The 17,485-nt window shown below is 48.0% G+C and overlaps 1 protein-coding gene across 1 annotated transcript in view; it reads right to left on the bottom strand.

Annotated features, from left to right (window-relative positions):
- The window catches only part of FAM222B (family with sequence similarity 222 member B), a 313,325-nt gene that overhangs the window by 76,524 nt on the left and 219,316 nt on the right, over positions 1 to 17,485 (bottom strand). Inside the window, exon 2 of the mRNA XM_069615310.1 lies at positions 14,326 to 14,453. Within this exon, the coding sequence (XP_069471411.1) occupies positions 14,326 to 14,407 (82 nt within the window). The 5' untranslated portion in view covers positions 14,408 to 14,453. The remainder of the gene's footprint in view (positions 1 to 14,325; positions 14,454 to 17,485) is intronic.

Genomic DNA, 17,485 nt, shown 5'->3' with positions numbered 1-17,485 from the left:
GCCCGTCGAAGTTGTGTTGCCCAGCCGTGGGAACCACTTGACGCCGTGCCGCCGACGACCGGAGCCGTCCGCTCCTTGCCTAAGAACATTTGAATTGAAGGACTTCCTCGACCGCACCGTCGACCGCTTTATCCTGCCGGAGAAAGTCGAGGACGACCAACGCGCCGAGGAGAATCCGCCGGTGGGTTTCCCGCCACCTCACGACCCCAAAGACTCGAGCGACTCGACGCCCTTGTTGGGCTACCGTCATTCACAATCTTTGCGGTCCAGAACTAGTGTCGCCGAGGTGCCCCGCACGCCTCTTCCTCGCAGGACGCCGACGTCTCGACGCCGACGAGCACCGCTCGGATCGAAGCCTGCCGCCTCATCGACGCCGTTCTACCCTGTTTGTTGTCGGACGTTCGACGCCCCGTGTCTCCCGCTTGAAAGGGAGGGCATTCAAGAAGGGCCGTCGATTCCCCGACACCGAACACCGAGCTCCTCGACGCTTCTCGACGCCTCTCGACGATCCGTGACTCCTGCTTTAAAGGGGGTCATTCAAGAAGGATCTGTCGACGCCTCTTCGAAGAACTCGACTCCACCAGGTACATTGGGGGGGGTAAAAACATTGTCGGAGAGAATAAGACTATTGAACAATATATGGACTGGGCTTGTGTTATATCTCTTTATTTTACAGGTTGCCCAGGTGGGGGGGATCTCCACACAGAACTGTGTCCAGTGGTAGGGGCCAGTATTCTGCCTATTGTTTCAACCCTCTGTTATCTCTCCTCTCTCTATTGCTGGTTTCCTTCTTATTGATCTGTGTGCCATTTTTACAGTATTGTGAATGCATTTTAATGAGGTCTAATATTAGTGGTACCACTTTAGAATTGTAGATATTTACCATTATTGATTTTCCTGAGCACAAAGTGCGTTATTGTGATAAGTGTACATAACCTTTGAATATTAATTATATAAAGACTGTTTTCAGTAATACAGTGTGTGGACATTCCTTTGTGGGGGCTTGGGGGATACACTGTACTTAAGAACCAGCCTGCATCACCTCCTGAGAAGCTAGGCCTTGATTGCTCGTCCATCGCTACCGTAATAGAGAATCTTGGCTGGGGTCCTCTGTGCCTCCCCTCTACCATATAGAGAGCGGAAGTACAGACCCCCCCACCTGTCTTCACACCCTCTAATTATTTTTCCCCAAGTGCGGAAATGGTTAGCTTTCGTGCGCACATTATTTTCCATGTGCGCAATTGAACAACAAGGTAAGCCACTTTGTGAGCATGTGTAGTTAGTGAGCCAACATCTCAAAGAGTTTGGAAAGGAATTTCACCTTCCCAACTAATGCAATTCTTTACAAATCAGTGTAAAATGCACATTTTACAACACTTCTTCCAAACATGTAGGCTTTAAAAAAAAAAAGGTTTTTTATTTGTTTATAGGGAAAGCTCATCATTCAGTCCAAGACTTCAAGATGTGCCATAGTACCTACCAAAAGTACTCATGTAGAGAGAAAGAAACGTGTATGTGCAAAAAAAGCTGTGTGCCCAGGATAAATAGGTTTAGTTCAGACACATTGCAGAAAGTGTCTAATGCCATTGGAAAAGAACACTTGTTTATTACAGAAAACAAATATCTCTTATCGCTGATGTGGCTGTCACAAAATGTAGACAGGATACCATATTTGCAGAATTAAATCATGGCAACTAAAAGGAATGTGTCTGAAAACAATAGGAGTTAATGTGCGACTTTAATGAAGTAGTTCAAGAGCCAAGAAAACATGCCTCTCAAACTGTGTACTGGCAAAAATTGCATCAGAATAACTGCACCACAGAATACAATTATCAGAATTCCTGGGCCTCTGCTTACTATCTACATTACGTTGTCCTGTGAGTTGTGACAACATTTGCTGCAGTGAGCAGTGCAAGCATTTCTCACCCTACGCCGGGAGCTCTCCAGAGTCCATTCTATCAGCCACAGAGCAAAGGTAAGCCCCGGGGGTGGGGGCTCTCTTCGCACGTTCACGCTACCTTTTTCATCAAAGAAATGCATTATTTAACATTCAGGACTGGGCGCAGCTTTCCCTGAGAAAATGAAAGCTACATTAATTGTAACAATGTGTCTTCTCGTCTGATCCTGCGTGCCCTCATCTCTTTGCTCACCAACCCAGCCATTCTAAGATGGCGGCCCGTAAAACTTGCACTCGAGTGTCTGGTTCTGATCACACGGAGACCCTGATTGGCTGAGCGTGCTCTGATATGCAGCATATTGTTAAGCTAGCAGGCGTGCCGGCCCTCCTTCCAAGGCCCACTCCTAAGGCCCTGGCTACCCCTGTCCACCATGGTACGCTGCGTAGTCGCCCACCCGCATGAGTATGCTCCCTACTCCCCCCCCCCCCCCGGTTGCCTGTGAGTAGGTCCCCCACCCCCTCTCGTCACCTGTGAGTGAGTATGCTTCCCCCACCCCCTCCTCTGGTAGCCCGTGAGTATGCTCCCCCACCTCCCCCGGTAGCCCGTGAGTATGCGTCCCCCACCCCCACCCCTGATCACCTGTCAGTGAGTATGCTCCCCACCCCGCCCCCCTTGGTCGCCTGTGAGTGAGTATGCTCCCACCACACCCCCCCCGGTCACCTGCGAGTATGCTCCCACACCACCCATGGTGGCTTGTGAGTGAGTATGCTACCACCACCTCCCCCTTGGTCGCCTGTGACTGAGGATGCACCCCCTTCCCATGCCACAAAAAATAAAAATGATCCCTAGGCATCCTATGCTGCTGCTACCCCTCAAGATCGGATGCACTTCATGTCTGTGCCATATATTTTGACCCTCTGCATTGTATGCAGAAGCCGCCCTTCTAGATAGGGTGCGCTTCATGTCTGTGCCATACGTTTTGACTCTGCACTTTTTGCTGAGGCCGCCCTCAAGATGGGATGCGCTTCATGTCCGTTTCACATATTTTGACTCTCTGCATTGTATGCTGATGCCAACCGTCAGGAAGGGGCTGCGCTTCGTGTCTGTGCCACATATTTTGTCTCTGCATTGTAGGCCAGGCCGCCCTTCAAGGTGGAATGTGCTCCATATCTGTGCCACATATTTTGACTCTCTGCATTGTATTCTGAGGCCACCCTTCAAGATGGGGCACTTCATATCTGTGCTACATATTCTTGACTCACTATATTGTATTCTACCGCCCCCTGTCTAAAAAGGGTCAGGTAAAATGTATGTTCTCTGCTAGCACTTCTGTAACCAAGATCTCTCACAAGCACTTATGTAACTAAGTAAGCCTTCTTGACAGCGCCACGATGCCCGAGGGCAGATTTGCGCTTTACAAATGCAAACAAAACCATCTTTGCAGCTAAGAGGCATATGTACAATCTATTTTTGACTCCCTAAAAACAGGAAAATGTGCCTAACAAAAACGGGAAACCATGAACATATGGGAGCCTACCCCCTGCTTCTACCCACAACGTTCCACTGATATGTTTCCGAATCAGCGACCAGCATAGCAGTGGCATTGGTAGAAACTCAAATAATATTACTGTCCAATCTCCAGAGGGATTGGAAGGGGAAAGAACATTTATTAATAAGCATGACATCTCTACTGCCAAAGCAAATTACTCTTAGTCCTATTTGATTCCAAGTAGGGAGTAAAATCGTATCAGAGCCATGCTTGCAACCCTGACATAGGAAGTGAAATGACAGGACACATACATAGAGCTTATAGTTTTGCCTACCCTTCCTCTCTACACTCTAGACAAAATTCAACAAGAGCCTTATTGAGGTTTCTTCTGGAGCCCCATTGAAGAAAATCACATTTATTTTCAATGCTCAGAGGTACGACAGAACTAGGGGCTCTTCTGAAAATCGCTGCTATCATTTAAACAAGATGCATTAGGGCTGCTAGAGGCATTAAATGCAAACACATGATTATATTGAAAAGCCCAGAGAAGCTGAGCATGGAGAGAAACAGAAGGTGCAGTTTCCTAGACTGTTTTTAGCGTTTCCTATCTTTTTAAGACAAACACCACATTTCATTCACTGTACTGTACTGCCAAATCCTCAGATTTGTTTTTTTCCTTCTTCAAAAGTTGCTGATTTGTACTTCAATCCGAAGAAGTCTTCTGTTCCCTTCCACACCTACCCCTCCTGTTCTAGTATCCAATATCAGTTGACAGGGCTCTGTAAAAGGTGAGCGATTGTAGCAGTAAAACACTAACTGGGATATTTGCAAAGCGACAATACTTTGCAAGCAGTTTAAGAAAAAGTCATGAATCTGTATGTGCGCAATTACTATGAAGTGCATACAAGATTGTTTGCAACATACCCCATCTTTAAGTTGTTGGGTAGAATTATACAGGTGCCCAGTGAAACCGCTTTTGTACAGCAGCATGTTACCATACAATTTGTTAAGGTGTATGACCCATGGAACTCTGAAAACTTGGAAAGGCCGCAGATTGTGTGAAAAGCATTCTAGTTATCTGAATACCCATTGCCCTAATAGTATATACTTATTTATTTTTGTATTTGTAAAGCACACTGCAGCCCAAAGGCATCAAAGCGCTGTTGCAAGCATGTGACTTTGTAACCCACAAGCAGTCCTTTGCACCTGTAACTAAGAGCAGAAATGCAAGAACGCATATGTATGGAAATATACGAATAATGCCAGCCATAGTACAAACAGATAATCGCTTGCAGGTCAAGTAAATGATGTTGCAATGTTGCTCTGCACTTATAGGGTAATATTAGCAATGCTAAAGTAGGAGACGCAGAGCATGACATTTGCCTACTCCAAATCGTAGGAGGGCAAATTAACATTTGAGTTTTGTAATGCACTAACTTGCAAGGGGCCACTTCAAAGTGCTTGTGTGACTTTTGTACAAAGAATAGGAAGCATGGGATGAGCTTACACATCTAAGTAGCCTGCTTACTGACAGTGAGTATCTGATATTTGAGCTGACAGTTGGGTTACATAGTCTGGGTGATGCTTTTGCTAAAACAGATATGCGTGATTACACTGTGTATGATTACATTTAAAGTTAATTCACGGAAAAAAATGCTCAAACAGCCAATAACGCCATAATATAATGTCAGAGTTAAAAAGTAATGGACAACTGCCGCGCAATATCCCATAAAAAAAAAGTATTAGATGAAGAGATTACCTTTTTTGGCAGGATCAGTGAATGTTTAGGAAAAACACAATTTCTGCGTTTGTGACTTGCACAAAATCTCGTGAGATTTCAGGAATGTGGGGGAAAAAAGGTTTGAAAAGCATACCTTTGACACAATAGATTTTAAACAAGCGGGGACACCCACACAATCCCCTTTGCCTAATACACCCCTTCTCACAGTGAAAGCAGTCAGTGAAGACGAAGCAGTAGGGACTGCGACCGAGACGCATTTAAGACAAAGCATGAGTGACCGTGCCTGAAATGAAGCATTTTAATGTAGGAAATATTATAGGCAATGAATGAGATATGCAGAGAATTCACCTATAGAAAACATGTAGTAATGGTGCGTGCAAAGAAGAAAAAAAACAAAGAAAATAATCAATGTAACATACCTATACCGCTAAGGCACCATGAGTAACAGAAATTCATGTGCTCGAAAGTCATTCATATTATAACAAACTTAAAACAATAGGCAATAGGTCAAAATCTGGTAACCTTTTACAGAGGCATGGTAGAGTCAAGGTTGTATGGTAATATCTGAATGTGGCCTGGGGTGGAAGTACAAGTCAGGCAGTATACATGTTGTAAAGTCAAGTATAGGAGTAATGGGTGTAGAGGGAAGATTGTGTGCAGGCGTATCTTCGTTGTACCTACTGTTCATTGAGCCACTTTTTCACAGGAGTTTTTAACCTCTCGTGGGTGTATTCTATTTTTGGGGTTTTAAGGTCAAGCTTGCATAGTAGGGCAAAGCAAATAGGATAGACCAGAATATCAAGACTAGTTAGTATAATTTAGCTTTATTTTGAGAGAAAGCAAATATTAGTTACCTGTTGTGGCTTGTGCCTTATTAAATGTTTTTGAATGGGAGGGAATGGTCTGTGTGCGCTTCTAAAATTCTTCTGAGCGGCACCGAGAAGGAAGCTGGGCAAGCGCACAGCTTAGAGGGAACATTGCTCATGACTTGCATTATATTGCTTTTTATGTATTCATGTTCCACGTAAAGCGCTTTGGCTTAAAGCGCTATATAAAATTGAATACAAATAAAATGGATAACATGTATATGCTTTATTGAATGCATTACTTCCCGCAGCTGTAGCCATCGTCAAATGCAAAGGACCAGATCCATCACAATAATTCAAATCCCAAGGAAAAGCATTAGCAGGTGGTGCAGCTCGCTCATCGTCCTTAAACGGGCCCATGGATCCTAATTAATTTCTTGTTTGTGCTGCAGTTCCACTGTCGCCAATACCTTCCCCTTCTAGTCTAGCAATCCTCCAAGAACAAGCTCCATAAGCTGAAACAATGTCCTGGACTCAATGAGAATGTAAGTGGGGAGAAGGCTCCTTGTGGCGTTCCCCAGACAACCACCTGGTGGCACCCAAGGTGCTCCTCCCCTACCTGGTCTGTGAAGCTCACGGCTTAGCTCTTTCCGGTAAAACTGCTATGATCACTTTATTGCGTCAAGATTGGATGGCTCCTTGTTTGCCGTTATGGCTCAGTTATTGTGAAAATGGTGTCATATGCTTAACATATAACGTTGGGAGAGCGGGGCCTACAAGGATGTCTCCATGTCCTGTAACAGAAGGTCCATTCTTGCACGTGCAGACAGACTTTACAGCTGCCAGACTAGCATGAACTAGGTCTGTTTGGTCCTTGTCAATATTTTCAAGGTGGGTGGAGGCATATCCATGAAGAAAAGCAGATGGTGTCACAGTGGCTAAAAGGTGGTTAGAGTTTATACCTCTGTTTGGATTGCCCCTCAGTATAGACAGCGACCAAGGAACTCATTTTTCTGGTCAGGTTATTAGTGACGTGTGCAAGAAAAACAGTTCCATTGCATGATCACCTGCGCTATAGCATGCATGTAGAACACTGGAATGCATGTGATATGCATTGAGAGTGGGTCCTGTATAACCAGCTCAGAGGCTAGTTTCCTCTGACCCTTCAGAAACCCTTCCTACATCCTGTGCACACCCCAAGTGGAACCCTAATGCGTTTGTATTCCCGTGCCTTTGTTGCTCGTCTGTAGTTATTGCCTATCCCATCTGGTCTGCGGTACTCCTTACACTCCTGTCTTGTGCACTATTTTCCCCTGGGCCTTGGGGAAAACCTGTTGTCTGCCTACAGTTCTTATAGGATCCTGCCCGGTAACCCCTCAGGTTAGCACTCCTGTAATATCACATCAAGAGTATATTTGTGAAACCATGTTCAGACATGGATAATTCAACAGTGGCGAGTATTGTCAAGACTGCCCTTCAGCTGAGGGTGTGTGCAAGTGGGCAGACAGTGGGAATTACATCGATGTGACAATGCGGATAAGTATGACTTGATCCTGAAGAGAAATTTGAGATGGGTGTGGTGATGAGGGGGTAGAGATAACGGGGCGCTTTTGGTGAGGGGTCAGAATGGAGTGAAGTGTTGGGGGTTGAATGACGGTACAGTGCTGTGGGTGTGGTATGGGGACATGGCTGGGTGGGGGGTAAAGGCCAGAGGCTGTACCACTCACATTGTGCTCATTTTTCCTACCTTAATTATTGGTGGGCAAAGGCACCGCGACTGCCTGGTTCTGCAGCTAGCGTTTACCTGACATTTGATGTAAGTTGAGAATGATGTACCAGTCTTTAGAGACCCTTTCTACTATAGACCTTAAAACTGCACTAGAGGACTTGTTCAGTGATTCCTTCCTCATTTCCTCATGGTGAATGTCTCATTAGCTGGCGGAAATTCATGAAGGGAGCTGTTATCCACAAGCATTAGCGGTGGAAACTAATCGGGTGCCCGTGCGTCAGGCAAATTTGTGGGAAAAGGTAGGATGGCAAGTTAAATTAAAAAAAAGTCTGGGCAACGAGATAACTGGATTACAACGAAGAAGTACCCATCACAAGTAATCAAGGAAGACTATGCGAGACAAAGGGGAGCGATGAAAGGATTAGGTAGGGCAGAGATGACTTCATCAAGCATACTGTGCCCACCACCATCGCAGCACTTAACTATTGAAAAGAACAAGTTACTTTCTTACCTGGTAACCTTTCGATGGGATGGTCCGACGACGTACTCCATATCTACGACAGTAATCACCACAGCTGTGCTGCTTCGGAAAATCTTTCGGCATCTGCGTCCTGCGTCGATGGCATCGATATGCTGACCTCGAGGACCTCCAACGGCAGACGTCACCAGATGTTATAAGTAGGACGCACGTAGCCTCAGTTGTAGTTTTTTCCCAGAACGTGTGGCACCAATCTTCTGCTAGTATGACCACAGAAAGCCTTGCGGAAACGTAAGCTGCAATCGCATAAGAAATTCTGTAGCGGGGTAGGCAGGGAGGGAGCGATATGGAATACGTTGGACCATCCCATCGAAAGAACGTTACCAGGTAAGAAAGTAACTTGTTCTTCGAGGGGATTGGGTCCTCTGATGTATTCCATATCTATGACAGACTCCCAAAGCAGTACCAACGTAAGGAGGTGGGAAAAGAATTTAAAATATACAAATTTAGAATGCCCAATCAAATTGCAGAGTAAAGGACTGCCTTGCCAAAGGCCAGATCCTGCCCCCGGATAAAATCGAGGGAGTAGTGATGTACAAAAGTATGGACCGAAGCCCAGGTGGCTGCATCACAGATGTTACGAATGGGAACACCCCTCTGTAGGGCAGTAGAGGCAGCCATACCCCTGGTAGAATGGGCCCTTAAGCCTACCGGAGGGGTCCTTACCCGCCAAGCGGTAACATTCGGAAATTGCCAAGATGATCCATCGAGACAAAGTCTGCTTAATAACAACTTGTTCAAAACGCCTCCCAGTATAACCAATAAAGAGTTGATCGTCCACTCGGACCCAGGACATGCGTGAAATGTAGAAGCTTAAAGCTCTCCTAGGATCCAGCCTATGGAGCCTGTCCTCTTCCTTACCAGGATGTGGAGGAGGAGAAAATGCCGGAAGAATAACCTTCTGGCTTAAATGAAATTCCAACACCACCTTCGGAAGAAAGGAAGGACGAACTCCAAGGACAACCCTGTCCTTATGAAACACAGTGAAGGGTGGCTTAACTGAAAGTGCCTGTAACTAACTCACTCTGCGAGCGGAAGCGACCGCAACTAAAAACAGTTTTAAGGGCTAACAGTCTCAAAGGACAAGAATGCAAAGGCTCAAAGGGAGCACCCATTAGAAACTTGAGAACAAGGTTCAGATCCCAACCGGGCACCTGCAAAGGTGACGGAGGGAACACAATAGTGAGCCATTTCAGAAACTGAGAAATTAAAGGGATTTTAAAATAACACTCTTCAGACAAGCGCTTAAATATAGACAGCACTGCCAGGTAACGTTTAATGGTACCCACTTGCAGGCCCTTGTGGGACAAAAAGCAAAAAAGACAGAACGACAGGAATATCACATGAAAAAGGATCCACATTCTGAACCCTGCACCAGTCGCAGAACTTTCTCCAACGGCAACGGTACAGGGATTTTGTTGCCGGCCGTCTGGCCGAAAGCAACACCTCCATCACATCTTCAGGGAGGTCCAAATCCTTATACCTCAACCTTTCAGAAGCCAAGCGTGAAGGTTGAGGGATCCGACCTCTGATGGAGAACCTGTCCCCCCCCCACCCCCCTCCCATCCCATGAGAGTACATCGTCCCGGTAGGGAAGACGACGTGGAGGGCAGATGGACAAGACAAGAAGGTCCTGGTACCATGTCCTCCTAGCCCATGCCGGAGCAATGATGATCATCCGGGAACCGAACCTCCATAACCTCTGCAGCACTTGCGGGATGACGGGGACTGGAGGAAACGCGTACAGCAGCGGGAATGACCACTCCACCACAAACGCGTCTCCTAAGGCACCTCTTGGAGGAAATTCCTGCGAGCAGAAACTTTCGCAAATCCGGTTGACACTGGAGGCGAAGAGATCCGCTGGAGGGGTCCCCCCAAAGGGCGAAGATCTCCAGGAGAATCTCCTGAGAGCCCCCACTCGTGAGAGATCATGCAGAGCGTCCGTCTCGTTTTAGTCTCCGGCCAGATGAACTGCCGAGCTCGAAATTTCCTGCTGGATGGCCCAGTACCAGAGCTGCATCGCCTCCCTGCACAGAGGAAGTGACCCTGCCCCCCCCCCCCCTTTTTTGTTGAGGTAGTGCATGGCCACCGTGTTGTCCGTCAGAATCAGGACATTCTTTCCTCGCACAGTCGGTAGAAAAGCCTTCAGGGCAAGCCCGACAGCCCTCAGCTCCAACAGATTGATATGGAGTCTGGACTCCGACGGAGACCAACGACCGCTGACTGTCAACTCGTTGGCATGCGCTCCCCATCCCTGCATCCGTCACGATCGTCACCTCCGGACAGGGTAGCCAAAATGGAGCCCCCCTCATCATATTGCCTTTGTCGGCCCACCACAGAAGATCCTGGGCGATCGAGGGCGGCACCTGAACAGGGTCCGACATCCTGCCAGAAGATTGAGACCACTGGAGCTCGAGAGCTCATTGCAGAGATCTCATCCGCAAACTGGCCTTTGGCACCAGAAGAATGCAGGATTCCATGAGGCCTAGCAAACCTCAAGAACTGAAACGCTGGGAGATTCTGGGCATGTTGAAACTTGTGCACCATCTGCTGAATTTGGTGAGCCCTCACCTGGGGAGGAAAACACTGCCCCAAGGACGTGTCGAGCAAGGCTCCGATGTACTGGAGCTGCTGAGATGGCATCAAGTGGGGCTTCTTTAAGTTGAGGAAGAAGCCCAGCTTGTGAAGGGAGTGGCAGGTGACGGACAGATGATCCAGGACTTGCTCGGGAGAAAGCGCGCCCTGAACTACCAATCGTCCAGGTAGGGGTAGACGTGAATCCCCCCCTTTCCTGAGATACGCTGCCACCAGCACCATGAGCTTGGTGAAAACCCTCGGGGCGGAGGTCAATCCGAACGGCAGGACCCAAAACTGAAAGTGCGAACCGCGACCTCAGGTACATCTTGTGCTTGGGATGGATCGGCACATGAAAATAAGCGTCCTTGAGGTCAAGAGACACCAACCAGTCCTGAAGTTCAAGTACCTGGAGGACTTGAGAGAGAGTAACCATCTTGAACTTGTCCTTCCTGAGGAGTTTGTTCAAACCGTGCAAGTCCATGACGGGTCTCGAGCCCCCCAGTCTTTCTTCGAAATCAAAAAATAAGGGGAATACCATCCCTTGTTCCTCTCCGCTACAGGCACCAGCTCTATGGCGCCTTTCTCCAGCAGGTATTGAATTTCCTGCGCAAGGAGCGGATCCGGACTCTTCAAAGAGAGATTCCCTGGTGGATTGTCGTGAGGCCTCTGCCGGAAAGGAAGACAGTAGCCATGGGCTATGATCTCCAGAACCCACACATCTGAAGTAATGGCACGCCATTCTACAAGATGCTGCGCCAGCCTCCCCCCCCCCCCCCAACTGGCGTAGCATGGGCCTCATGACTGAGCAGAAGCAGCTGGCCTTTGCACCTCGAGTACCTTGTTTTCCACCTCTGGCACTCCGACGGTTGCCCCTTTGACTTGCAGCTCCTCTCGCTTTACTAAAGGATGAGTAATAACAAAAAGGAACCTCCCCTCCATTGCTGTCCCCTAGGACGAAAAGGCGGAGGTCGGCAGGCTGCAGCGCCCAACGACTTCGCTGCAGCTTTGGAGGTCTGCAACCTCTCAAGGCTCTCATCAGCCTTGCTGCCAAAAAGATGTTCACGATCAAAGGGCATGTTGAGAAGCCTGGCTTGCACATCAGGAGCAAACCCAGACTTCCTCAACCGCGCAAACCTGCGTATTACAGTGCTCGCCGCCATGGACCGGCTGACAGTCTGCCATTTCCAAACCCGACTGAACGGACTCGCATGGCATCCTTGCCATCCTGAATAATACCAAGAAAACCATCCTGTTCGTCCCCTTCGGGAATATGTTCAGCCACTAAGGAACTACAGTTCCACAGAGAGTGCGTGAAACGTGACAAGGCACATACGGAGTTGGCCGCCTGAAGAGCCATACCCCCTGAAGAAAACACTTTCTTCGCCCAGCCATCAAAACGCTTGTCGTCCCCATCAGGAGGGATGGTAGGATACGACGCCTGCTTTGCTGGGGCCGTAGCCGCCTGCATCACCAAACTCTTCGGAGTGGGGTGCGTGGTCAAGTAGCAGGGGTCACTACTGGCTGGGCGGTATTTTCGCAGCAAAGACTTGTCCACTGCCGGGAGACTCTCCGGAGCAGTCCAAGCCGCTGCCACCCTTCTTTGCAGAGCCATATGGAATGGCAGTACCGGGTCAGTGGGTGGACCTTGGTCGAGGATATCCGTCAGGTCATCCTGCACAAAATCAACTGGAAGCGCCGACAACCCCAAGTAATCCGTGACCCTCGACATAAGGCGTCGGTACGATGACTCGGCATGGGTGCCAGGCTCAGGCCTAAAACTCCACCTCTGGAGAGGTGTCCAGACCACTGGCATCATGCATTGACTGACGCAGGTCCTCAATCTGGCTATGACCAGAAAGAATCTCATCTGCTACCGTGTCCGGAACCAACCCATCTTCAGAACCCTCTTCCACCTCGGAAATATACTCCATAGGCTGTAAAGTGGGCATTGAATAAGGGAGACAGACATGTTTAGCCTTGGCCAGAGCCTTTCTAGGGGGTTCCCCCGTGCCACGGGGTACCTCCGACACCACAGCCTCGAAAGGCGTCGAGTGAATCGGCGTCGAGCGTGGCGCCGACAGCATGAACGGCTTCGACACAGGCGGAGCCCTGAGCGTGCCCTTCGACAGCCTGGGTGCCACTGGCGTCGACGACTTCCTCGGAGGCGGAGCCTCGAGAGTCAGTCAACGACGTTGACGTCTTCTTCGAAGAACAAGACCCCTTGTCCGAGCGGGACCTCTCCCGCGAATCGTGCCGACCACCCGAGCCCGAAGGCGTACCAGCGGTGTCTCTAGTACGGTCACGGCTGACCCCTCTCAGAGGCGCAGACGGACCGGAGCGCTGCGATTCAAGAATCAGCAACATTTTCTTACCGAAGGAAGCCCATTCCTCCGGAGAGGAACGCTTGGTGGGATAAGAAACCCGCAGACAGGCGGAGTCCTCGGATGAGAAAGGCGACCGATGACGGTGCTTCCGGGAGTGCCTTGAAGAGGCGGGACCCACTCCGGGGTCGAGACCCCCTAGACTTACGACTACGATGCAGAGAGTCGCCCCTCGAATCGTCCGTCGAAAGCCCAGTGGACCTCGCATCCGGGGCTTGGACACCTTACCGACCGACAGCTTCTTCTTACGTTCCCGCAAGGCCTTGGACATAAGCGACTGGCAGTTGACACAATCATCCGTGTTGTGGGCCTCCCCGAGGCACCAGAGGCAGGCATCGGCGAGCCCGTCACCGACATCTTGGACCCGCAGTCCCCACACCTCTTTAAGCCCAGACGCAGGGTGGAAGAAGAGGAAGACATCCTGATAATACTTCACAAACGAACAGGTTCGAAGAACCAAAACTCCAAAGAGTCGTGGCGGGCCGAGATCTCCGAAGTAAACACGTTCGCGGAAAAAACTGAACTGAGGCTACGGGCATCGTGCGTCCTACTAACAACTGGTGACGTCGGCCGTCGGAGAAGGTCCTCGGCGAAGGCGTATCGATGTCATTGACGCAGGAGCCGAAAGATTTTCCGAAGCAGCACAGCTGTGGTGATTACGGTCATAGATATGGAATACGTCGGAGGACCCAATCCCCTCGAAACAATGTTATTCCCATGACAAGACAATTTAGGATTATGAAGACTGAGCATAGAAAACAAACTAGATGCAAGAGTCCATGAAATGTTTGCCTTTGGTAAGGTGTTACACAACCCATCCCTCGCTCTCTTCCAACAGTACAACTGAAAGCTTGTAGCTGTAGTAGCCTACACCTAGATTAAAGTAAACACAAAGAGGTATTCTTATTGCAAAGAACACCATTTCCAGCACTAATGACCCTGGGGGCTAGTATGTTCACTAACACCAGAGGACAAAAAGACTGAAGTTTCCACCATCCAACATGGGCTGTAATCTCAGCGGAACAGTTTAACAACATTTAGTAGTGTGCCCTTAATTCACAAGGACTATTCTCAATGTACAGTAGTAGAGCATGTTTGATGAGACATTTCTTCAGGGTTGCCCAAAAGGGAAAAGTATGCATCATATAAGGTCTCAAAGCACTTACATTTCTGAAGTCCAGTGTTCATCTGCGTGTGCGTGAGCAGCTGAAAGGAGAGGTCACCTGGTCCTGATAGACAGGCCAGCATGGCAGGCGGGCACTAACACACCATTGGGTAGGCACTTCCTCTCGCACTGTGGATAAAGAGAAGTGTTAATAGGCATAGTAAACCTTTTAACACAACTACTGGAGCTTAAACTGAGTCATGTATACAGGGACAAGCCAACCAAACTGAATGAAAACTACTGCTGAACTCAAGCATTAAGACAAATGTGCAAACGTTAACATTGGTGAAAAATAACAAACAGGCCTAAGTCTGAAGACAATGCAGAAGAAATAAACATTAAGTGATGTGAAGTTACTGAGCATATGAACACTTAAATGTTTTTTCCCAATCCCGTTAAAAGAATACCGCCAAGAGGTGTGCTACCATCCCGATTCTAAGCTCATAGCTCAAATACAAGGACCAAGCACACACCAAACCACAGCATGTATACCTGTGATAACCCATTCATGTGCATCAGTTCATAAGCTTCCCACTTAAGCTCTACCTGAGTGATAAGTCAAGAAGTCCTCCAGTTTCCTAAACGTGAACATCGAAAATAATGTTGGTCAAACTAACCAAGAAAGATCAAAATAATCGAAACTTTATTTTAATAGAAACAGTCAATCATGTGGGCCAGAAAACTAGGACTAACTGGCAGGGCTCAAAGTAAGACTTTGAAATAGGAGTAGTTTATTTGTGATTTTTTTCCATGTCAGAGTGTTAATTGGAGGGTAAAAGTAGTAACATTCACAGTGGGGTTACTTGACATTTGTGATGTCATCTTTGATGTCCTGGGTGTTGGTGTTAGCAGCGCACAGTGATGCGGGCACTTATGGTTGCATAGCCAACCATAACTGGCGAATTTCAGGGGTTTTTCGGTTTTACTTTGAACCATAATGGCACATTTGAAAAGTTAGTAAAGTGCACAGGTTTTTGTTAGGGCAACTTAACCATAACGTTCCCTTAAAGTTTTTTCGAGTGAATTTTACAGGTTTTTAGTATGTCATGTTATGCATAGCGACTTGTGAATTAAAATGTGTACTGAATGTTACTGCTGTAACGAGGAAGCACAAGAAACAGTGCCGCTGCCTTGCAAGCAAGAAACGCACAAAATGTGTAGCCGAACATCTACCGACCGATATAACCGTTGGTTGGCTATTTGTTCATTGCCGTTCGCAAATTGCCCTATTATCTGGCGTTTCAAAAAGCAAAGCCACCCGTACACAAAGTAAACATTGCGTTAATAGAGCCCTTTCCCAGTGCAAATACATTTATTTTTAAAAAAAAATAACACTCCAAGTACTGCATATTTGTCAAAATACATAGACGCAATAATCTTTGCCAGTAATAGTGTAAATTTGCAACGCAGTAACGAGTGCTACTAAAAAGGAGGAGATTACTTGTTAGAATCCGGGGCCGCTTTGTGGGGTCGGATTACAAAAACAAAATCCTTTTTTAAGATGGCCACCACAGAAATAGAAGGCGGTTATTTCATACATAGTCCCTCTTCCCTTTCCATGGTAGTCGGCAAAACACAAAAATGCGTGACGAAGAATCTGTAAATAAACATACAGCGACGTACAACCTAATATCTTACATTTGCAAACTATGGTCGCCCACAGACCACATTTCAGTTGTGTTGTGCCCCATGGTCGCCTACAGACCAGTTTAGAATTGCATTGTGCCCTATGGTCGCCCACAGACCACATTTCAGTTGTGTTGTGCCCCATGGTCGCCTACAGACCAGTTTAGAATTGTATTGTGCCCTATGGTCGCCCACAGACCACATTTCAGTTGTGTTGTGCCCCATGGTCGCCTACTGACCAGTTTAGAATTGCATTGTGCCCTATGGTCGCCCACAGACCACATTTCAGTTGTGTTGTGCCCCATGGTCGCCTACTGACCAGTTTAGAATTGCATTGTGCCCTATGGTCGCCCACAGACCACATTTCAGTTGTGTTGTGCCCCATGGTCGCCTACTGACCAGTTTAGAATTGCATTGTGCCCTATGGTCGCCCACAGACCACATTTCAGTTGTGTTGTGCCCCATGGTCGCCTACAGACCAGTTTAGAATTGTATTGTGCCCTATGGTCGCCCACAGACCACATTTCAGTAGTGTTTGTGCCCCTTGGTCAAATTGCTCTTTTGTGATATTGACTGCCCCAAACTGCCCTGATTTACCTTGTGATCTGACCAACAGCATTTTTTCCCACCTACCTGTCCATCTCTTGTTTACCAATGCAGCCCCCTAGCCCACACCCCAAAGCGCCTACATACCTCCCTTCCACTTTTTCCATCTTTCTCACATCCCTCTCCTTTCTGGCCACCTGCAACATGCTGCATGCGCACCCAGACCAACATGCCCACCTCTGCCCTACCCCACCATCTGATCTCATACACAACACACCGTCATATGCACTCCATCCCACATTCAACCTCCTTACCGATCCGGTCGGACACCACCCACTCCACCTCAGGCTCACGACTAAGAACTCGCACCAAACACCTCCTTACTCTCCGCAGTACTCCACACTCCACACTCCTTAGGAACTACAGACTCAGCTCTCGCACCCATACTTCAGCCGCCCAGACTTCCTTCCCTGACCACGCTCACTACCTTAGCTCGCATCACACTGCATGTGCCACGCCCAAGCCTCACACACCCAAATTCACACCGCCCTCCCCCAGCACCACCACCACACACACTCTACATCCAAACTTAAGATGCGCTCTCATCAACGCGCGCTCTGTCCATGCCCATGCCATTGAAATCAATGACCTTATCACCACCCACAATCTCGACATACTTGCCATTTCCGAAACCTGGCTCCATGAAGCCTCCAGTCCTTCCATTCACCTCGCTCTCCCTGAAAACTATACCATCCTTAGACAGGACCGTAAAAACTTAAAAATTGGTGGCGGCGTCGCCCTCATCTTTAAAGGCACCCTCTCCATAAGAATGTGTAATCAACAATGGGACAATAACGCCGATGATCTCACTGCCAAACTAGCCCTTTCACCTAACTGCACCACAAACGTCTTTATCACCTACAGACCACCAGGATCTCCCCTTGACTACCAAAAGCAACTCCTCCAAAACATAGGCAACAACCTCAAAA

Source organism: Ambystoma mexicanum, chromosome 9 (assembly GCF_040938575.1).
Source record: "Ambystoma mexicanum isolate Mex_15411 chromosome 9, UKY_AmexF1_1, whole genome shotgun sequence".
In the NCBI taxonomy this organism is placed as follows: Eukaryota; Metazoa; Chordata; class Amphibia; order Caudata; family Ambystomatidae; genus Ambystoma; species Ambystoma mexicanum.
This window is presented reverse-complemented; position numbering and strand designations above follow the sequence as displayed.